Here is a 23,579-nt window from a genome sequence, read left to right on the forward strand (position 1 = left end):
ATTCATGGGAGAATTCTTGAGATACGCTGCAACCTAGTGAGCAAGGAGATGTCATCATGTGGGTGCCTTCTGAGATGATGAACGAACAGTGATGACTAGAAGCAGAATTAGGAAGTGTAAGACATGCTCATGCTCTGGCCAGTTTGTACTGTGACTGGCCTCTGCTCCTCAGATGTCCATTGCCAAGGAAAATGCTTGGTGTAGTGACATTCACCTTTAATCCTAACACTCAGGAGGCAGGGGTGGGTGTGTCTCTGGGAGCTCAAGGCCAGCCTGGTCTACACAGTGAGTTTCAGGCCAGCCAGGGTTAATTTGGGTGTCCACCTTAGAAGATACCTACATTGACTAGGACATGAGATAGGTCCTAGTAAGAACCATGGCTGTGCCAGGCCGTGGTGGTGCATGCCTTTAATTTCAGCACTTGGAAGATAGGCAAGCAGAATCTGTGAGTTCAAGGCCAGCCTGGTCTATAAAGTGAGTTCCAGGACAGTCAGAGCTGTTACACAGAGAAACCCTGTCTTGAAAGAACCCCCCCCCCCCAAAAAAAAAGAACCATGGCTGTAACAGCTAATGAATGTGCACAGAGAACTCCAGATGGGGGCAGTTTGGAGGTACATAATTAAGTGTAAACAGAAATCTGTGAGTGTCATTGAAATGCGGTAAATCTGAGCTCCTGAAAAGAAAGGGCAAAGTCTTGGCTAATCTTAGAAACCCATATTGCTGCGGATGAGAGGTCAGATGGATGGGTTTGAAGGTCTCAAAGAAGAATACTGAAGGAGATGCAGTGATCATTTTGTTAAAAGCACCAAGGTGAAAGCAGAGCATCTTTGGTGAAAACAGTGGGTGGGCGGGGAGAATTTCTATCCTCACAGCTACTAGCGGAGAAGTGTGCAGGTAGGAGAGGGGAACAGGGATGTGCGATTCTTTGTCCTCATACTCCTTGGGCAGGATGCAGCTAAACTTTTGCTGGAGAGCTTGTTTAATCCTGTGAGAAGGAAAGAGGCAATGGGGAGCCTCAGGATGTACCTGCTTATCCACAGAGTACCTGAGGCGCACCCAGGCAAGCCTTAAGACTTCTTGGAAGGAAACTTTTGGGACTCAACAGTGTCCTTGGACCGTTGTTACATGATTGCACCAGCATTCCGTGGGGCAGGAGTGTTGGCGTATTAGCCAAGCAGAGGCTTCAGGTCTAGATGGTGAAGCTGACTTTGGATTTTTTTTTTCTTTTTTTGTCAGAAGTTAACCATTTACAATCAAAAGACCCTAATCAAGTAAAAAAAATAAGGCAAGGAAAGAGATATTTAGCAAATGTGAACAGAAAATGACATTTGATGTTAGAAGTATTTACATGAAAAGGAACATTATAAAGTGAAAAAGAGCTAATTTACAAAGGAGCTAACAAACCTAACCCTGTTTGTGCAAAACATGGCAATAATATAAACATGAGAAGAAAAATCTACTCAGAATATGGTGTGTGTGTGTGTGTGTGTGTGTGTGTGTGTGTGTGTGTTTGAGCACAGCCTATGTGCCCAAAATGAAGTTATCTCACAATGCACTGTGTATGTGAGTGTGTGTGTGTGGGGGGGGGGGGGGCTTGGGATGGGTGTGGGCATGCGTGTGTGTGTGTGTGTGTCTGTGTGTCTGTGTGTGTGTCTGTGTGTGTGTGTGTGTGTGTGTATTGTAGTGCTGAGGCTTGAACAAATTCTGGGCAAGCATTCTACTCCTGAGCTGATCCCACTATTAAAACTATACTTTAAGATCAAAGAAGGAATTTATCGAATAAATGTAGTTTTTCTATAAAATAAGCAAAGGGAGATGGAGAGGTGGAATAGCAGTTAAGAGCACTTGCTGCTTTTCCAGAGGACCCGAGTTCAGATCCCAGTACCCATGTTGGGAGGTTCACAGCCTCCTCTAACTTCAGCTCCTGGGGCCTGACACCCTCTTTTGACCTCCATGTGTACATAAGCGCACACCACACACACACACACACACACACACACACACACACACACACACACACACACCATCATCATCATCATCATCATTGTCATCACCATCATCATAATCATCATCATAATAAAATAAAACAGATCTTGAAGAGATCAAGGTTCAAGAACATGGATCTGCCCCTAGGAAGTCTGGAAGGGGATGTGGGGCAGTGCATCGGCTCAACAGGGTCACTTATGGTGCTCGCTGCCATGATGACCTGAGTTGAATCCCCAAGACCCACGGGGTGGAAGGAGGGAACTGACATCTATAAACTGTCTTCTGACCTCCTCACATGTTCACCATGGCAGCCTCCCACTCCCCACCGCCAAGTAAATAAATACAAAAGAAAAAATGATAAAGGAACAAAATGAAGCAACACAAAAACCTAAAAGGAATCAAGGTTGAAAGGTATTCTGATTTGAAAAAAAAAAATCAGTTCAATAAATACATGTTTGACCTGGGCTTATGAAACATTAATAAAACAGAACCCCCTTCCTGCTAAGGCAGAGAGGAAGCTGACTCTGAAGCCTAAACTGCTATTAGAGTACTTCGAAGAGGGCTTCTGCAGATCTGCTGTGCAGACTTGAACTTGATGAGGAGGAGTTACCGTTGATGAGCAGAGGAACTGACCTGCCTGAAGAGGACCGTTGTGTCGAAGATCGCTGGAAATGGTCGGGGAGAAGCATCAGACTGTGGCGAGGGGTGTAGCACAGAGAAGCCTGAGTCCGAAAGGGGTAGACTCAGGCCTCAGAATCTGTCCCAGTCACAGGAGAGTCTCATAAGAACAGCAGGTACGAGGACGTGGAACAGAACTGCGGCTGTTAGTCTGCCCCAGCTTCTGGGAGCTGCTGACCAAACAAGGGAGCCCAAGAAGAAGAGCCCCAAATGGGACCCCCTCCTGATGCTGTACTTTGAAATCTGAGATGATGTCCGGTCAGCATTTCAGGGAAAGGCAGCCTGACCCATGAATGACCAGATACAGTACTGACCGTGTTCACTGAGGTCCCGGAACAGCTGCTAGGGCAGATCCTGAAAGCCAGGCCTCTTCCACTCTGGCTACCAGGAGACCAGGCAAGAGGGAGCCTGTCCCCTCCCTGAAAAGTCTGGCTCTTGTGGAAACAGCAAGCGACGGGAAGACGCTGTGTGACGTGGGAGCAGTATTCTCTCTCTTATTGGAGCCCTGAGGGCCCCAGAAGCAAAGTTGTGCTCCACCGTGATACGCGGTGCATGTCGGGTTAGAGACAGCCCTTTTCATGTTCCCACCTCCGTTGTCTCTGCCCAGTGGTCCAGGGGAGTTGGAGATTTCCGTTCGTACTTCCAGTCCCAGCACTACCACTGGTCTGTGACACGTGGGCAGCCTTTCCCCCTGTTAATGCCCCAGGGTTCTTGTATTTCCAGTGGAGCAGGAGCCTCAGTGTGCCGCTGTATGGACATCTAACTGAGAAATTAGCACTGTGACAGTGTCCTTGTATTTCCAGTGGAGCAGGAGCCTCAGTGTGCCGCTGTATGGACATCTAACTGAGAAATTAGCACTGTGACAGATTGTAGGAAGGGACTCTTTAGATATTAGGCATGCAGATTCTAAAAAGGGAACATTGATAGATTTTTATCATATTAAGGCTGATTCCTTTGGTTTTAGCGGGTAGCATAGTTGGAAATATGAAGATGATGTGTGTACATTATTTTGCTTTCTGAGCTCATCCAGGTTAAAGAGATAATGGCTGTAGTTGTCATCCTGTGTGTTCTGGTTGTGCCTGCGTCCTTCATTTGTGATGAGTACTGCTTTTGCAGTCAAGTTGCTCCAGAATAAAACGCACACCTGAGGATTGCTCTGGTGGGGTTTGTGTAATGATTTCTAGGACAGGTGTCATGAAAGAACACTTGGGGTGTTATTCTGGAGGGACAGCTGAGTCATTCTGAAGTGGCACATCGGACTGCCTCACTGGACGCTGCTGTTTCTCAAGTCCCCTCTCACTGCACCCTGACACTTTAATATAATTCACATCTAAATTTTAATGCATAGCGGGGCCAGATGCAGACTATTGGGATCTGATTTGCTGTTAGTGTGCATTGTTTTGATGTCTACTGATTCTGCCTTTGACAAATTTAAATAAATAAAATTGATGATTTTGCAGGATTTACTTTAGACTGTTGCCCAGTGCAGTGGGCTGTTGTTGAAACACAATAGCTTTTAAATTGAACTGCTTACAGAGCGATCTGTAAAATCTTTCTAGATGTCTCTTTATAACTGTGGTGCTGGGGCCGGGGGAGGGGGATCGCCATTTATTTTTTGCAGGCAAGTTAATGGGTTAAAATGGTGGTGGTAACTACATTCTCTTAGAAGGCTTGAAAAGTGCACTTAACCGCTTGCTCAGGGCATTTAGAGTAAAGAATTGCGCAGTCATTTACAGTCCAGTTTGTCTTTGAGAATATTGAAAAGCGGAGGTTCATAAAAAGCACATTATACAATGTTTGACTGTATGTGTGTGCATGTGCGTGCATATGTGTGTGTATGTGTGTGTGTGTCTGTGTGTGCACATTCGTGATTATTAGTTGAGTTTGAGTTAACTGTTCCTGTTTATTATGTGGTTGAAAAAACTGGGGAACAAGGTAACTGGTTTTTTTATTTGTAGTTTTAGTTTCAAGAGAAAAGGAAGGATTGAATTAGAAGATACTGGTTTTCTAACTCCAGCCAGATGCACAAAACAATGGCTGGGTTAGTTTCTTAAGGCTTTATTGTTTGGTTTTGGTTTTCTGAGACAGTCTCCCATGGTCCAGACTGGCTGGGATACCTGCCGGCTCCTGCCTGCTGGGTTCTCGGACTCTAGGCATGTGTTCCCATGCCTGTCTTCTGACATTTTAATAGAATGCCATTATCAAGAGTTTGATATATTTTTTATTACTTATTATAAAGAAGTCTCTATATTTTAAAAATGTTTGTTTAGGAATTTTATTAACTCAGTTGTAGAAAATTCCAAATGTTATCTTTCTTATTCTACCAGTATCTTGACTTTCTTTCATCGTGAACATTGATTTGTTAATTTTTCTTTCAAATGTTATTATTATGAATACTTAGAGTATTAAAATACTGTTATTTTAATCAATATGCTCATGAGTCTGAAATGTTTTGACACCTTCATTTTCTGATTATCTTTTTAATTGCTAAAGAGAATTTTAAGTATGTTGTCAAAAGAAAAATAATTAAGATTGAACAATAGATTGTGTTATGTTGTAGAACTCTGATTTCTAGAGTTGCAATATAAGGTAAAATACTTAAGAAAAATAAATCTAGCATAACCGAACTCTGAGTTGCCTATATGTTCTCATTTAGCAGTACCTCTCACTATGGAAGGCCACTTGAACTGCCCTGTGCTGGGAACTTAATGCACCACTCAATTACTGTCCTTTAGCCCAATTTACAATAATAGATTGGGAGGAAGGTCTTAATGCAGTGGAACCTTTGGAACATTAGAAATAACCTCTTTCTTTCCAGAAATGAGTGTACAGTAAGGGTATTAGTTTTATCACACTGCATGAATAGATTTGACGTAGCCCTTAGGCCCTTTTACATTGTATGAGTAGCCTGATTTCCTCTCTTACTAAGTTCATTTTAAGCATGAATTAAAGTTGATGCTGTTACAATGTTAGGAAATATAGACTTCCTATGTCTAAGCATTGTTGATGACCTCTGATTCTGTTGTTTCAGCCATGGTGATATTTTATATTGTTATAATCATTATTATAAAACAAATACTTTAAAAGAGTTTGACATGGCTGAATGGAATTGTATCGCATCCTGGCTTTCTTCCTTTGAAGTCAGACTGTGAACATTGGGAAGCTGTGCGGGAGGCGATGGAAAGGGACTTCAGGAAAGGCAGCTGTCTGTTCTCGTTGGGCGACCACTTACGGTAGCCATCAGTTTGCCTCCCTTGGTATAAAAAGCATATTTTCTATGCTAGGTGAAAATGTTCACAGGAACTAATTTACATGCCCTCTCAAATTCCTTTTGGAATAGGGGAGGATAAAATAAGCAAATAGTAATAAAACTAATTTGTATACTCTTAAAATGTTGGTCTTAATGGTTCTGATGGAAGGTTTCCAATTTGTAGCAAGGCAGTGATTTTTAGGAGAACAAATTATATTGAAGTGTACTTTATTTTTAAAATTATAATACTGAAGTACAGTACAGCCCACTTTTATTGCAGCAACATGAAGCCGTGGCAGGAACAAGTAAACGCTGCGGTCCCCCAGAGTTGGTCTGGAATTTGCTGGACTGCAAAAGGACCTAGATTCTAGGCAAATAGTTCTTTCTTTAATCCTTTCCTGGCCATTTCTTTGAGACCCGTTTTTAATCTTTCTTTATATAATGTGCAGGGCGTTTTGCTTGTGTGTGTCTGCGCACCTCATGTGTGCTTGGTGCCTGTGGACGCCAGAAATGGGCATCACATCCCCTAGAACTGGAGTTACAGATGGTTGTGAGCTGCCATGTGAGTGCTGGGTCCCAAACCCAGGTCCTGTGGAAGAGCAGCCAGTGCAGCTCCCCCGTGAGCCAGCTCCGTCCCTGAAGTCAGCTTTCCTGAGATTGCCTTTGTGTCTATTCTTGATGACTCAAGCAGACTCAAAAGTGTAGGAGCGGTTCTTAGACATGTACACCAGCGAGTGACTAGATGGGAGTCTTCGCAGTTCTAAGCCTTTTCTGGGCTGATGTTGAGGAGTGCATGTTTATCCCATTTCTAATCATGTGATCTGCTTCTCATGTTAGGTTCCTGTGGCTAGAGCAAGCATTCTTTGGCTAATTGGAGAAAACTGTGAACGAGTTCCTAAAATTGCCCCCGATGTGCTGAGGAAAATGGCTAAAAGTTTCACCAGTGAAGATGATCTGGTGAAGTTGCAGATTTTAAACCTTGGAGCAAAATTGTATTTAACCAATTCCAAACAGGTAAGAGACTGATCCTTATTCGTCCTGATAGGGCTTTCCTCACTCCAACCAAATCCCTGAAGCCTTTCCACCAGTTACCCCATGTGCCCGGCAGTGTTGGAGCCTGTGTATTAGGTCCTAAGGTGGGTGTGGGAGTGCCAGCAAGCCGTTCTGATCCAGATGTGGAAAAGGCAGGTGTGAAAGCAGAGCTGTGGTAAGGCGTTGAGATACAGTCATGATGAGGGAGTTCAGAAGGTCCAGTGCGGAAGGAGAGGTCGGAGAGCGGTTATGGACAGGTGCTTGGGAAGGGCTTGGAGCGGCCTGTCTACAGTGTGCAGAAGAGGGAGGGAGCGGAGTGCACTGTGATCTGAATGTGTTCCCGTAAATTCGTAAGGTGGCCCCGGTCACCGATGTGACAGTTTAAGGAGGTGAGGCCTTTCACACTTTTAGAGATCAAGATGGGGGCGTCCTTCTGAATGGCATCTGGAGGCTCACATGTAAGTTTATTACTATTTTGTCATTATTATTACACCCTTTTCTTCATAGTGCCAAATAACCAATACCTGAATGGAGTACTCTCTATTGGAAGTTCTAGAGTGTGTTCAGGGTCTCCTCACCCAGTGAGTTTGAAGGTGACTTTGGTTGTCCTCATGTTTTTCTTTGAGCTAAATCTTATTCGTGTCTTTTGAAACACAGTTTCTGAAGTATGCCATTGTATATTTTAGAATGACTTTTCCAGATAACTGCTGTACACATTACTGCTTATAGGTGAAAATACAGTGATTTTTAAAAGTATTTTAATATTTCACATAGTTCATTATTCTTAAATGATGTAAAAATAGATGATGTGTTCTGTGGAATTGTGTCCTTTTTCCAATATTTCTCACTTTTTGTTTAAAAGTCGAGGTTAGGAAAATTACTGAGTGAAAATTAGCACTAACAAATGGCTTTATGCGCCAGTAGTTGGATATTTTTTAGTTATGTGGTTCATAACCCAGTGGATATTAGAGAATGAAGTGATTGCTTTGACTGAAATATAAAAATACTTTCATGTGTATTTATTTTAGCCATCTTTAAAGCTGAATAGGTAAGCTTTTACCTATTTTCCAATGTTTAGAACTTAGAACAATGCTAAACTATCTTCCAGTGTTTAGAGCTGACTTTACACAAAATCCTAGGACTTATCTATAGATCTGATTATTTCTTGGGATTTTGGTCACTCACTGAACCTTTCCAGAACGTTCATTGAGTTACGTGCTTCTAGAGAATATGTATGTCAGTTTATATAAGGCATAGTACATTGTATTTATCTGTACATGCAGAGAATAGTTGAATAATAAATTTTCCTTCTTCAAAATGTCTATTAAACTCGCTGCTAGGGAAATGCCCCACAGTAAAGTTCTTCCTGAACACACATGAGGACCTGAGCTTTGTCTCCACAGCTCACGTAAAGATAGAAAGACTGGTGTGGCAGTCCATGCTTGCAGTCCAGCGCTAGGGAGGTAGAGGCAATAGATCCTGAGCTAGCTGTTCATCCAGCCTAGCCTAACTGGTAAGCTCCAGGTCAGTTAGAGATCCCACCTCAGAAAGACAGAATGTGTGTGTAGGTAACATTGCGCAGTGGGTCTGAGTCTCCAGGAAGTTTGACAGCCTGTATTTGAGCCCCAACAACCATGTGGTGGAGAGAGAACCAACTCCAACAAGTTGCTTTCTAACCTCCACCTCAGTATCATGGCTGACTCGAACTTTGGCTCCCTTTTCTCCCCTCCCCTCTCCTCCCCCTCATCCCTTTTCTCTGAATAAATAAATAAATAAATAAATAATAAAAATTTATGAGGACAAATAAAAATGGAGTGGATGGCTCCTGAGGAACAGTACCTACCCATGATTGACCTCTAAACTTCACAAGTATATGTTTGCTTACCCTCTACACACATGCGCCATGCACACAAACACAGAGAGAAAAGGAAAATGTCTTTTTCTGACCAAAAGAGAATCAAAAGATAAGTTAGCAAAGTAAACTCTAATTAGCATGGCCTTCCCGGAGATAACAGATACAAACTGGAAACTAGAAAGCAGGACAGAAACACACGGCTGCCTGACCACTCAGTGAAGAGAGACAATGCAAGAAGATGTTGCAGGCTGCTGGACCTGCGGGAGCAGGCTCAGAGTGATATCCGCCTGATGCTAGGCTGCATCAGGCTCTGCACACGGTCACCACGGTAACTGTGTTCTAGAAGGAAAGGAGAGGACAGTATGCAAGCAAGCTGCAGACATGACAGAACTAAGGAAGGATTCTAGAGCGCTGAGAGAGGAAGAGCCTGGAAGCCTGAATAAACTGCCCAGGCCTTTGGATGACTCCTGACACAGACGTGTGCATGGTGGATTCATGCAGCCCCCAAAGAATGACAGACCTGGCCTGCAATGTGAGGTACAACCAGGAAGGAGAGCATACACTTTGAAACCCATCATTAATTGTGTGCTGAAACTAACAAAAACCCAGTCCTGATTAAGAGTGTTAACAGTGTTGAGAGTGGTGTCCGTAATTCAGAGTTACTGAAATACAGAGCATCTGTAATTCAGAGTTACTCAGCACGAGGAGACCCACAGCGGAGTGCTGTGTGTTAGTGGACTTCAGGTTTCAGTGTGGAAAGCTGGAAGAGAGCTTAGACAGTTGCCAGTGGTTGCACAGCAGTATAAATGCCACTGAGTTACACCCTCCGTGTTTTAAGTTTCATGTTCATTTAAGCTCTGTTTAAAAGAAAAGATGATTGGGGAAATACGGCCAGTTTTTAAAAAGGAAAAATATCAATAGAAACCACAGCTGGAATTGCAGGTAAACATTCTGTAGCAACTGTTAGAAATTGGGTTAGTGATATAAAGGGAAGTATTCTCGTAATAAGTGAAAAGAAATCTCAGGAGAGAAGTAGAAATTATTTTTAAAAATCAAATAGAATTTATAAAACTGGCCCAGGCCTGACACTTTTAATCCCAGCACTGCAGAGGCAGAGGCAGGTGGATTCTCTGTGAGTCTGAGGACATCCTCATCAACATTGTAAGTCCCAGGCCAGTCAGGTCTATAGAGCAAGGTCCTGTCTTGGAAATTTAAAAGTAGTTCTAGTGCTGAAAAATACAACATTTGGAAAATGAACATCCTTCCTGTGGGGAGCTTGAAAGACCCAAACCCAAACTTTCTCAGAGACGGATGAAAGGGCAGAGGGAACTTGAGTTTGCTGTCTCTGCCTGGGAGTGGACTTGGCAAGACCAGCCTCGGGCTGGAGCCAGTGCCTTGAAGGAGTTAATTTTTGTGTTCCTAGGGACTTGTCTTTTCCTCCTAAAGAGATTAGCGTTACCAGTCCCCAGGCCACTGTGTGCTCGATAGTCCGATGCTCTGAGGGGCCTGCTCCCCTTGTGCAGCACTGTTTGGTCACTGGTTCTCCTCTGGAAGAGGTAGATAAGATGCTCAGGAAGGTTGCTTGGCATAAGACATGGCTTGTGCAAGACTTCCCGACACCAAGCTTCACCGTCCTCTCTGTCTTCTGGCTTCTTTATCGTGTCATCTGGTCCTCTCTCTTAGAACCCTTTCACTGGAGAACGACCTACTGGTCCAGCTCATTTACTTTGAGTGGTACATGTTCATGTGTGAGTGTGCGTGAGAAAGAGAGAGAGACTAAGGATTGAACCCAGGGGTTTGTGCATGCATTCTACTACTGAGGTAGTGTAGATTCTACTGGCAGAATTACAACGCTGCTTTATGTAATATTTTAAATATGGCTTAAAGCTCCGTTATGTTTTTTTAATCTGTAATACTATGGCCTGACATTTAAAAAAAAAATAAGTAAATCAAGCTTCTAACCCTAGGCTTGTTCAGATGCAAGCTTATTCTTGGAATCCTTGGGAAATATGGTTTTTTTTCTTGTGTAACCATTTCATACATATATACAGTGTGTTGAGATTGCATTCCCTCATGCCCCATTAAACTGCTGCCCTCTGCCTCTCCCTCTGCATCCCTGTTTTTAGTAGCCGTTTTCTCATCCACTCTGTGTGCTGACTGCCTCAGGACCATGTGCCGTCCGTGGTGGGAGCGCGTGTAATTACGAGCAGGGCCTTCCAGTCCCCTGCACCGTTTGTGCTTCCTGACGAGTTACAACACCTGTCTGAGACAGTTTCCTCCTCCTTAGTTGGAATGGGAGTCAAAGAAGTCAGGTCAGCATCATTACTATGCAGTGTATGTGTTCTTAAAAGTCATCATGTTAAACAAACCCATGCCATATAATGCCTGGGAACTATCGGGGAGAAGGAGCTAGAGTCACAGTGCTCAAAATGCTTCAAAAATATGCTACATAGTTTTAAGTGAGAACCTAATGAAAACAGAACTACAATTTAATATATAATGGTTGTTAAGAAATACATAAAAATCATCAGGAATCCAGACCCTTAGAGTGAGGAAGCATGGGCTGATAGGTTGTGCTCTTCCGTTAGTCTTCCTTTGAAATCAGGAGGAAGTTGTGTGGAGTGTGACTCACAGCATGTGGATGGTAACGTCTGGGGTAGAAGCCCGGGTGCATGTTTGGTGGGTACCTGGGCAGTTCTGCTGGGTCCATTTTTCTGTTTTTACCTAGTATTTCTTGCAGAAGAAATCATGCACAAAATTCACATCATGCCCGAATTGCTCTGGAATATGTAGGCCAAATTAGAACAAATACACATGTTCAAAGCAAGCATCAGAGCAGAACTGACTGTACCTGCTGCAGGGTGGTGGCAGTGAACGGCGACCGTCCCAGCACATGGCGGTGCTTAGCTCGCCGTAGTTCCTCGTTTTGATTTGAGCCCGAGTTCACATTCCTAATCAACTGCTAGATTTTTCTTAGAGGAAGTGATTTTTTTAAAAAAAATAATAATAATAATGGAAGCAGTTGAACTACCAATAATCATTTTCTTTTTCAGGGAGAAACCAACTCATTGGGGCCTGTTGTATTAAGAAAAGCATGGTGTAATCCCTCGTATGCTAGTTAGTGGAGAACAGTGTTAGATAATATCCAGCGGGTAACGCTTTTGGAGTGTTCGTAAGGAAATGGTGTCACTGTATGTGGAAAACGTTAAAGGCTTTGTGACTTGTTGTAGTTGCTGATGTCTGGAGCATGGGTTTGGTTAAAGTGGTTGACAGCAATTAAAAGCAAAGAAAGGTTACTTTCTAAAAAGACATTTGTAATAATGTCTAATGTTTTAAGTATAGAGATAAATGATAAGTCAGTGTTGTTCCTAGCCTGTCTCTATATATGGCAAATTGCAAACTCCCAGCAAAGAACCTAACAGGAAAGATACACGTTTCTGTCTCTCCTTAGGACCCAGTCACTGTCAGCGTTTGCTGCATTTCTCCTCTTAAAAAGTGATAGCCCTGAAGCTTGACGCTCCTGTCCCCGTCTTTCCCCTTCTTTATTGGTGACCACTGCTGTACTGTTGGTGTGTTTCATTCAGTCAAGCTTATTTTCATTGTGAGTGTGCATTAATAAAATCATACCGCCTGTGGTTCTGAAACGCACGTTCTGCTTGATTATGGTTTTGCAGCCTTTCACGTCATGTCTTAGAAATAGTGATATGTATAGATTGTGGTTCATTTACTCTTTGATACTCTGCGAGATACTCAAGTTTCTACGTCTGTGGCTTAGAAAGTGAGCACTTTCTGCTCATTGGGTGCGTTTTGATTCTCAGTGGGAGACTGGGTGAGTCATACTGATATTTCCAGAAATCTTGCTTTGCGCTTTGTTCCTGTTTGACTAAAGATTTGGCGCTATGACATCGCTGCCTTGATTTGGTTTCTCTCTCCCCGCCCCAAGAAAGTGAAGTAAATATGAATTAGAAAGGAGAACCTGGGCTAGGGCTGTAGTTGAATGGAATAGCCTTCCTGGCATGCCTGAGACCCTCCACTCAGTGCCTAGTACTCCTTGCTCCTTCAAAAGACAGACAGATCTTATACAACACCTTTCAGCAGGACAGTGTGATTGTTGAATTAAAAAACTCCAAGTCACAGAAGAGAACCTTTTGGTCATGAAAGTACAGAATAGTAGACCTGCTTAGAGTTGCCTCTAGGGAAGGTTAAGAATTCTATGCAGTTTTCCAAACATATTTATCAATTTCTTGCCATTAAAAAATAACCGTTGTTATACCTAATGCTGAATTCTGCATGCTTTTTTGTATTCCTTGTAGTAATAGTGTCTTAGGCTAGTTTTGTGACTATTTAAATGACCTTGATTATTTTGTACTGACTGTTAAGCCACATTGATGCATCACATAATGACATTTTGGACATTGACAGACCACGTGTACAGTGGTGGTTTCACTGGGACTTGGTGATGCAGAAGCTGTGTCTGTATTAAGGTGCATTCTGGCCCCACATCTCTGGAGCTGCCTAATGACACATTTCTCAGGGCCTGTCTTTGTCATCCATGTGTAATTGTATTAGAAGAACTCAATTGAGTAAGTATTTGCCACTTTAGTACTTGTTAGAATATTCAGGTAAGGATATGCTGCTCATCTCTTAGATATTTTAAATAATAAATTCTTTAATTATTGTAATACCCTCAAATTCCCTTTTTCTGTGTACCAGTCAGTATGAGGAGCATATAAGTGATGTAAATAGTGTTTGGATAGCCTTAGCCATTAGTTGGTAACATTAACAGTTTCTTAAATCTAAGCAGGAAAATTAAACTTAAAACCAAAATTTTAATAAAATAGAATAGAGGGCATTGAATATTTCTGTTCGAGTATATTATATCTCATTTTCTTGTTTTATGTAATTTTTTTTATATATAACTGTGTTATTTAGTGTTTTGAACTGGACCCTTTGTGATGTTAAAATGCCATGGTTATTTACTTAAATCTTGTTTCTTTTCTAAAAGTTGCCCTGGAGAAATTTAATTTATGATGATTGTTTTGGTGTCCCATCCATCCAGTTAAGATGTGTCCCTAGTTTTTAATTTTTAGTAAAGTGATGTCCTTGATTGGTCCACGATGGCACACAAGTCCATTTATTCACCACTGCTTTGAACTGCAGTTTCTGCCATGGCACTGTTCAGTGATATGTGAGCTAAGTGCAGTGGCCTACACATCTGTAACTCCAGTGCTGGCTGGAGGGGGGGACCTAGATCCCAGGTACTCCTTTTCCAATCACATGATGTGATCCATGGGCTCTGGGTTCAGTGAGAGACCCTGTCTCAAAACAAAGTGGAATTTAGCAGAGGAAGACACCCAAGCTGACGCATGCACGCACAAACACATACATGCATACAGCACACATATATACACGTACTATGATATATAGAGAATACATTAAAAATACTAACAATTTCATAATTTCTAATCATAAATTTCAATTTTAAAAAATACAAAGCTTAAATGACACTTTTAAAAATACATTCTTCAGAGAAATGCCAGTGCATTACTACTAAAGATAAACAGGAAAGAAATTGATTACTGTAGTGTGTGATGAATAATGATTCTACTTATTTTCAGTGCATCATTGCATATAGATATAACTTTTATGTTATGAAGAGTTTTATTTTGAAAATAGATTTTAATAGAACTGTCTTAAAAGTCATAAGTACATATTTTTAATTATTTTCAATTTAGATAGTATCTGTTAATATATTTTAATAGTTTAATTTTGCAAAACTTCGTTTGAGGGTTAAGGAATTTATAAGCAGAGTATATGACTTGCCAGTTTAAAAAGTTGTATTAGTAGTCTTCATTTCTTTGGTTAAGTTGAGTTTGGATTCTAGTCTCAATGCTCAGAAGGGCTTAGCATTAACGAGCTGTGCTCTGAGGATAGTAGTGGTTACAAGAGTTCACAGTCTCCCGTGCAGGTAGTTATACCCATTGTGCCACCCTGTGGCAGCTGGCGTGGAGCTGTGTTCCTCATCTGTCAGGTATTGGCTGATGGTCATTGTTTAAACAGGAATCAGTCTTCCCTTCTAGATGAAGCGACGTGGACAGCAGCTGTTGATTACTGGATTCAGGAAAGATCTACACGCATTTTATAATTCTTCCTTAACAAACTGCGCCACTGCTTTTAAATACCTTGCTTCCAGAAGAAGCCTGCTTCCTCTCCCAGTTATCTCAGCTGATTAGTATTTTAAGGGGTGCACCACCCCGTTCCTGGTCTCTGACGTATTGTTCTAGCATTGTCTTTGCGTCTCCCTGTTGTGATTGATTCTATTTTTATCTGTTTCTAGTGTGTGTAAAATGTTTTAATGTAAATGATTTACTATTCTTCTGTTATTTTTTACTTATTTTGTGAATCCTATTTAGCTTACATTTACAGTTGTACACATGTAGCCTTCTAAATTAAAATTGCTTTTTCATTTAAAAACACTGTAGTTTAAAATACAAACCTATTTTGTTACATTCCAATTTTGGTTTAATTATTATTAAAATCATCTCAATATATGTTAATGTAGTGCATTCAGAAGTTGACTTAGCAAGCCTGATTACAGTGTAAAAGCTTACGTAAATAAATAAATGACCAATATTACTAGAGGCTATAAGCAGCATGGCGGAAAAATGGAAGAACTCTTTTATCCTAGTTTTTAGAGGGCATCAGCAGCTTGCTTTTATGAAAAAGTAACAGCTAAATGCACTGCAAATAATTTGCAGTAATCCAGTTCAGTGATTCATGTGTCTGCTTTAATGGGTCATAATTCAGGGTAAAGTAACTGAGTGCAGTCAGAGTGCAGACGTGGCTTATGCCAGGGACAGTATCTCTTCATAAAGCACACCTCGGGAGGAGCCTTTGCCAGCCCTAATACTCTCTGATGTTTTGATGTCCTGCATATTTTTCCGATTAAGTTTTGAGTGCCATGTTTTTAGTTGTATTTCCACATTCATTATTCTCACGTAGACCCTTCAGCGGGTTTGCCATATATGATTATTTTTTTAATGATGCCTTTCTTTCCACTTCAGCAGTTTAATAATCTAGCACATGGCTGCTTCTCGGTGCTCAGCATTCACCTCCCCAGCACAGAAGAGGACATGTGCGTTGGCTTCAGAATTCCATTTGCCATGTTAGAAATGCATATTCCCCATGGAACGACATTTGTTTGACATAACCATTCATTTTTATTACGTCTTTAAATATGTTTATCCAGAGTTATCAATAATCATAAATAACCGTATTTTCAACTTGTTCTGTTTTTTTCGAACAGACAAAATTGCTTACCCAGTACATATTAAATCTCGGCAAGTATGATCAAAACTACGACATCAGAGACCGCACAAGATTTATTAGACAGCTTATTGTTCCGAATGAGAAGAGTGGGGCTTTAAGTAAATATGCCAAAAAGATCTTCCTAGCGCAGAAGCCTGCACCACTGCTGGAGTCTCCCTTTAAAGGTAGATCAGACTGTGTAGCTGTAAAACACGTTATCGAAAATTGTGTCGGTGTGATGTGCTTCACATTTATCTCCTGGAGAAAGACACGACTTCCATGCCGATATGTGAGAACAGTGTGCTTGCACTCATTCATCTGGTCGGGGCAAGCTTTATTTTTTAGTGTCTGTTAAAGTTTGTATTTCTGTAGATCTTGTTTGCCTAAATAATTTCAGGTCCACTGGTTCTCATCAGGCGTCTTGTCTGAACAGTAGATGAAAAGCTGTTTTGTTCTCGTAAGACGCAGGCTTTATTTCTGCTTTAAATACTTATGCTTAAAGCAGAAGTACTAAATACACTGATGTCAGCATCTCTAGGAGAAATTACTTCATACAAACATCTTTTTAATTTAAGTTCCTTTTCAAGGAAGAGACTTGTGTTCTTTTCTCCAGCTTTTTTTAAAGGGGCTAATTAAATATCTTATCAGTTAAGTAGCTATTATAGCTGGAATCACATGGTTATGTAGCTTGATTTTCACATGGTTTCTTATTTAATTGTTATAAAACAGTAAATACAATCCAGTTTAGTAGAAAAAGTATTGAAATTCTGGATGTGTTTGTGCCAAGACATGTATATGGATTGTTTAACTGCGCTGTCATTCCTAATATTCACAGTAAAGTAATTTTTAGAGAAGCTACATTTCAGAGCAACACCTCTAAACACACTGACTGATTAGCTTTTTTATTGACCATTATGGGGGAGATTATTGTAATCTATGGGCTGAAATCAGTTTTCTGACCTATGAAGAGCTTCCTGGTTTGTATTTATTCCTTGACATTTGTGGTAATATGCCAATTACCTTGAGTTCGATTATGATTGTTATCTGTTATATTCGGCTCATATTGTTTATTTTCTATTTTCCTCCATTTTTAATAGATAGGGATCATTTCCAGCTTGGCACCTTATCTCATACCCTCAACATTAAAGCGTCTGGGTACCTGGAATTATCTAATTGGCCAGAGGTGGCGCCTGACCCATCCGTTCGCAATGTAGAAGTAATAGAGTCAGTAAGTTGACCTTTCTGAGATTAATTTTGTTCTAGCAATGAGAGCTTCTGAGATAACTATCATTTTCTATAAAAGCCTTTGGGCTGAAAACTGAACGCTGTTCTGGTGATTCTAAATATAATGTGTTAGATATACCTTGCCTTATAGGAACTAAATATTGTGGTTTTCCTTGCTGAGTAGTGGACTGTTCTGTGCTTCAAGGAAATCGAGAATTGAATTCTCTGCATCAGTACCAGCCACATTTGTGCGGGTGCATTGGTAACCGCGTAGATTCAATTTCTAAGGTATTTAGTTTCAATGGAGTGAGCTTTTTCTACTTTGTTAGAGATTCGTAAGCTTCCTGTCAGTGTTTTTATAAATAATTTTTACTGTTCTTTTCCAAAAAAGAAAAATCTGTACAAAATGTACTGGGTTTTCTGTTGAGCCCTGTTTTAAGTAGCACTTAAAAATAAGTAGGTAGCATTGTGTACCAAAGATGACCTTGATGAGGTCACACTTAAAAAATGAATAATACACAGTTTTCACATTGTTCTAAAAAATTACCATAATACTTTTTCTGAATCTTATTTGAAAAATACTAGCTATTAGGTTTAAATAGTTGATACTCTTTACCAATTTTACCTGTTTATTGTTTTATAAATAAATGTGATAAAGGGACATTTTACTTTTACTTAGAAATTATGTGGAGTATTTCTGTTGCTTTTTAAGGTAGGATTAATTTAAACGGAGCTGTTGAGAATTACATTATGGATGTTTTCCTGATATAAATGGCACTGTGAACTAGAATTCATATAATCAGAATTCTTTACCATTAAACTCCTTTTGGAAAGTTAGTTAGCCTTATCATCCCCCTCACATACATAGGAAGGACTCATACTCCAAACAATCCCTTTAATGAACATAGCCATGTAATATGATTCCCATGAGCAATGGCTTTCTTTTGAATATGAAACTTACATTGGCGTTGGAACATATCCAGCAGCAGATGATCAATAATATATCAATTCAGAGTCCTGGTGGTAGATGGTTGACAACATGTTCCTGTTTAAAACTCATAACGATACACTTTTCCCCCCAATTTTGATTTTTTTGGTTTTTCGAGACAGGGTCTCTCTGTGTAGCTCTGGATGTTCTGGAACTCACTGTGTAGAGCAGGCTGGCCTCAAACAGAGATCTGCCTGCCTCTGCCTCCCAAGTGTTGGGTTTAAAGTTGTGCACACCATCAGGCCTGGCTCAGTATTTCTGTTTCATAGGTGAAGAAAGCAAAATTTAGAGAGCCTAAATAGATTTAAGTTCCCATGCACAGCTCCTGCAGACTGGAACTGTACTGTGTTTGCTGTACCCTCTGTATGCCTTCCTGTGCGGTTGAGGCGAGGACGCCTGAGCTTGTTGGCAGAGCTGTGGTGTTCTCTGTGCTTGGTGCCATCATTTTCAGCTTTAACGAACGATCTGTGTTTAAAGCTGGTCCAGAAAAAAATCTAAAGGTTATCAAAACTGGGGCTCGAGAGGCGACCCAGTTGGTAAAGTGCTTGCCACACAGGCGTGAGGGCCCGAGTTTGGTCCCTGGCACCCACATAAGGATCCAGCTGCGGTGGTGCCCGTCTGTAAACTCAGCGCTGAGGAGTGGAGATGTGAGGGCTGCTGCATTCACGGGCCAGCCCATCTGGCTATGCCGCTGAGGTCCAGGCTCCGTGAGAGACCCTGTCCTATTCATGAACATACCCAACAGTGACTCCGGCCTCCATACTCAACCCTCACCCTATGAACACATACAACACACACATTAAAAATAAAAAATAAATAACTCATTGCATGTCCGTTCATCTTCCAGCTAAATTTGCTTGGGTTTCTCCCAAATCTGAGCACTGTTCAGCACAATTGCTCTATTGTACAAGTTTTGTCCCATACTGGGACATGAAGACAGTGTTCTTTGTGGCAGGTCTTGTGTAGACGCTCTCTCTTCTGATCATTATGCTCGCTGCCTGTTATGGTGCTGCCCTTTGTCTTGATTGGGCACACGATGTTTCGGCTTAAGTAGAACAATCCTTTTATCCTCCCACCGTATCCTCTCTCTTTACCTTCCTTTCTCTCCCCCTGGAAGGAGTTTGTCTTCTCAGAAATTGATAGCAATGCTGTGTGATTTAATTTTGTCTCTGTAATGTTCTTACATTGGTTGGCTGGCTTCTTCCATTTTCATGTGTTCCAAGCATTAACTCTTTTATAGGGACAGTGCCTAAGTAACCTGTTTTCTTATCTTCATTTCAGTTGTCCAGTTCAACAGAGATAAATTGATTTCTTTTTTATTTTGCTAACTATATTCCTGAAATTAATAATTTATGGAGAATAATTATTGCTAATGGAACCAGATTAAGATGTCCATTTAAGCCATATAACAAACAGATTCATTCTATTGGTTTCTGAGATAGTGGCTTACATTTTCTATGAGGGATACTCTGAAATACAAACATAATATAATTGGTTCTGTTTTGAAATGCATCCTTAACTGCAGAAAGTGGTGTTCAGATTATCCTTTTGCCTCGCTCTGTGCCTCTTCTCCCCCCTGAAGTCACAGAAGGCATTTTGTGCACATGATACACTGTATTATTCTGGGTTTACTATCTAGTGATCCTCTAAGGTCAAATCTCATTATTATGAAATATAACTTAGGAAGAAAAATGGCTGAGGCTTAGATAATCTGACATTTTAATCAAAACAACAGGGAGCCTAGTCAGGTTGACACTAGAAGTCACTTTGAATTACACACCACCGTTTCCAGGATATCAGGTATAATGTATATTTATATTAAGGGACCCGTAAGTTTTGTGGCTCCTTCAGAGTTTTTTGTTTAGTTACAGAAAATCCTTTTTTTCCAGCTACACAAAGACTGTCTTTTGCATATCAAGGACACTTTGCTTTGTAAACACATGGGCAGCACACCATGGCATGGCGAGGACCTCTCCATCTCCTCCGCTCTTCCTTACCATGGCTAGCTGTTGTACCACAGTGAATTCAATGGTGTTAGGCTTTGGCCCTTAAATGTCTGAAACGATGTGAATATAGAAATTCATATATTCAAATCATTTTATTAGTTTTCTTCTCATTTTCAAAGTAATAATTTTTCAGGATTCTGAAGCTTCTCTCGGGCAGTTGGGATTTTTGAGCATTAATATTTTTGTTATTTGTATTGGTATTTTAAAACATTCTCAGAAAATTGTAATGAGCCTTTAGTGTTGAGGAGAGTTCTTGGACTAGAACCTGTGTCATGCTGTGAATTCTTTTACAATACTCTCTCTCTCTCTCTCTCTCTCTCTCTCTCTCTCTCTCTCTCTCTCTCTCGCACACACTGGAAACTAAATTAAAAGTGTAATAAATAAGTGAGTCTTAACCATTGTGACCTTTTAAGAAATCTACATTTCCCTGCTTTTTAGAATAGAAGGTATGAAACATAATTTTTCTAAGAAAATCAGGGTCACTGTTGGGACAGGTTTATAGTAGAGACTTCTCCTAATGCCATATTTAATGAACACCAAAGAACATCATTTACTTAAATGCAAACAAATATTTTCTGAGTATAAAATTGAAAACTGTTAGGGTGTAATAGGTATAAGTAATACTTATTATGCCAGACACACTTAGGATGCTTCAGTGTGCAGGCTTAGAAATTCCCAGTTGTGCTGAGGAGGAATAGCTGAGGGCAAGGCCCCCAGACAGAGCAGGTCTGGTGGTCTTGAAGGAACAGTAAGAACTGGTTGGAGCAGAGTATGCAAAGGAAGAGGAGGTGAGTGGGAACGGCTTGTTGAGTCTGGTCAGGCAGACTACTATAGGCTGCCTGTTTGATTGAAACGAGGAGCCACCAAGGTTTGCAGCCAGAGTAGCTGGCCCAGCTCTAGCTCCTGTGTTCAGCAGGCTTTGGTTGGGGTCAGTGGAAAGGAGAAGCAGGTAACGAGTTAGGAACCTGCTGCAGTAATCCAGGAGAGACAGGTGCCCAATCCAGGCGGAAGCGCCTTTCTGCATGGGTTAGACGCCTAGGCCATGAGAGAGAGAAGGTGGGGTGTAGTGCAGGGAGGTAATGTTCACTCCTGCTTGCGTTCACTAGGGTTTGCTTGCTTTTGTCTAAGTGCCAAGCTAGCAACATATATTATTGTTGTTGTTGTTACTGTAGGTTAAGTTTCCTGTGGACCAACAAACACAAACATTTGTTAAATAATCTGGAGACATAACATGAGTAATTTAACAGTGGGTTCTGAATGAGAGTTTGTTGTGTGTTTAGAAGTGGGTAACTTGCTGTTGGGACTCGGAACAGTTGCTTTCTCTGTTGAAGTCTCAGACTTCCTTCTGAGTTCACTGTGAACTTAAACCAGTACATTTGCCAGGAGTCAGAATCACTTAGTAAGGATTCCTAAAGGTTTATCTTGTTTATATAAACAGGCAAAAGATTGGACCCCAGTTGGAAAAACAAAGAAAGAAAAACCTGCCAAGAAATTTTACTCTGAATCTGAGGAAGAGGAGGAGGAGGAGGAAGAGTCTTCTGACAGCAGCAGCAGCGGCAGCGGCGACAGTGGTGGGCTTTCTAACTTATCAAACTGCACCATTCACGCTGTAGACTGTGTGCCGATGCCCCTATCTTCTCCTCCCTTTCACCTTCTCATCCACAACAATCCTGTTACTAAATTTAAGACACCTCAGACTTCATTTCTTTTCAGAGCTAGGAAGTTGGGGGCCATATGCAGTGAAAAGCATGCACAGTGTGGATTCAGAATCCCAACTAAATGAGGCACCTGCTTCTCCATCTCATAGTTGAAGAGAAGACTTTAAAAGTATGCCTTTATGGCTCACAACTGTCTAAGTGCAGCTCTAGGGGACCCAACCCCCTCACACAGACACACATGCAGGCAAAACACCAGTGCACATATGTTTAAGTAGAAAGTGTGCCTTAATCCCAGCACTTGGGAGGCAGAGGCCAGCATGGCGTGCTTCATTTTTTTATACTTTACACATGTGTCTTCGTCCTGTTTGTTTATAAGCCTGTGCCTGTTCCTGGATTGCGTTGTCCAAAGTCTGTTTGAAATTCTGTTACCATTGTGGCTATTCACGAGCTCGTCTGAATAGCACGGCAGTGAGTCCTGGGGCCCAGGTGAGGAGCTGCACCCAGACCGATCGCTGTTGACTCCCTCACCCCCGATTCTGTTGTTTGCGTGGGGTGGATGGGTGGGTGTGGTGCACGCCTGTGTGAGAGCATTCCCCTGTGCGTGCCCGTGTCAGGGCCAGATGTCAGTGTCAGGCGGCTCCTCACTGTGCATCTTACTTGTTTCAGTTTTGTTTGCGTGTATTCGTTTGCACGGGCAGGAGGGAGGAGGCTCATTCCATGGCCCTTGGGTGGAGAGGAGCCAGGTCCCTCCGTCACCGTGTGGGCTCAAGGGATGGAACTCAGTTTGGCACCAAGCACCATCTATCTCTCAGGCCCTAAACCTTATTTGTGAGGCAGTCTCTCACCGAGGCGAGAGCTTACTGTTTTCTCTAGGTTGGCTAATCAGCGACACTCTGGCCCCCTGCTCTGCCTCCCTCTCCCTTCCAGCCCCCCAGTTACAGAGATGCACACCACCATGCCTGGCTCCACCCCCTCCAGCCCCAGTTATAGAGATGCACACCACCGTGCCTGGCTCTGTCCCATCCAGCCCCCCAGTTACAGAGATGCACACCACCATGCCTGGCTCCACCCCCTCCAGCCCCAGTTATAGAGATGTACACCACCGTGCCTGGCTCTGTCCCATCCAGCCCCAGTTACAGAGATGCACACCACCATGCCTGGCTCTGCCCCATTCACCCCCAGTTACAGAGATGCACACCGCCGTGCCTGGCTCTGCCCCCTCCAGCCCCAGTTACAGAGATGCAAGCCGTCGTGCCTGGCTCTGCCCCATTCACCCCCAGTTACAGAGATGCACACCACCGTGCCTGGCTCTGCCCCATCCAGCCCCAGTTACAGAGATGCACACCGCTGTGCCTGGCTCTCCCATGTGCTGGCACTGGGGAGCCGGACGGAGCTCCTCCTCCTTGTGCAGCAAGCCCTTTACCCTCGGAGCCATCCCCAGCCCTGCCATTTCTTTTTGTTACTTCCGGGATAAACCATTAAGTTACTATAGACCAGTACTTTCCAGTTCACTGACCTACTGCGTCCATATGTAACTTTGATTTCACAACAAATCCCAAGTATCTTCGTTTAGAAGCTTTGTCTGGGTAAGCTT

At 41.9% G+C, this 23,579-nt stretch overlaps 1 protein-coding gene across 2 annotated transcripts in view; it reads left to right on the top strand.

Moving 5' to 3' along the window:
- Ap3b1 (adaptor related protein complex 3 subunit beta 1) overlaps positions 1 to 23,579 on the top strand; it is a 222,839-nt gene that overhangs the window by 114,386 nt on the left and 84,874 nt on the right. For both annotated transcript variants that reach the window (XM_006981765.4, XM_076552077.1), the window contains exons 15-18: positions 6,752 to 6,928; positions 16,108 to 16,294; positions 17,207 to 17,337; positions 21,766 to 21,898. In XM_006981765.4, the coding sequence (XP_006981827.1) occupies positions 6,752 to 6,928; positions 16,108 to 16,294; positions 17,207 to 17,337; positions 21,766 to 21,898 (628 nt within the window). The remainder of the gene's footprint in view (positions 1 to 6,751; positions 6,929 to 16,107; positions 16,295 to 17,206; positions 17,338 to 21,765; positions 21,899 to 23,579) is intronic.

This window comes from Peromyscus maniculatus, chromosome 15 (assembly GCF_049852395.1).
Source record: "Peromyscus maniculatus bairdii isolate BWxNUB_F1_BW_parent chromosome 15, HU_Pman_BW_mat_3.1, whole genome shotgun sequence".
NCBI lineage: Eukaryota > Metazoa > Chordata > Mammalia > Rodentia > Cricetidae > Peromyscus > Peromyscus maniculatus.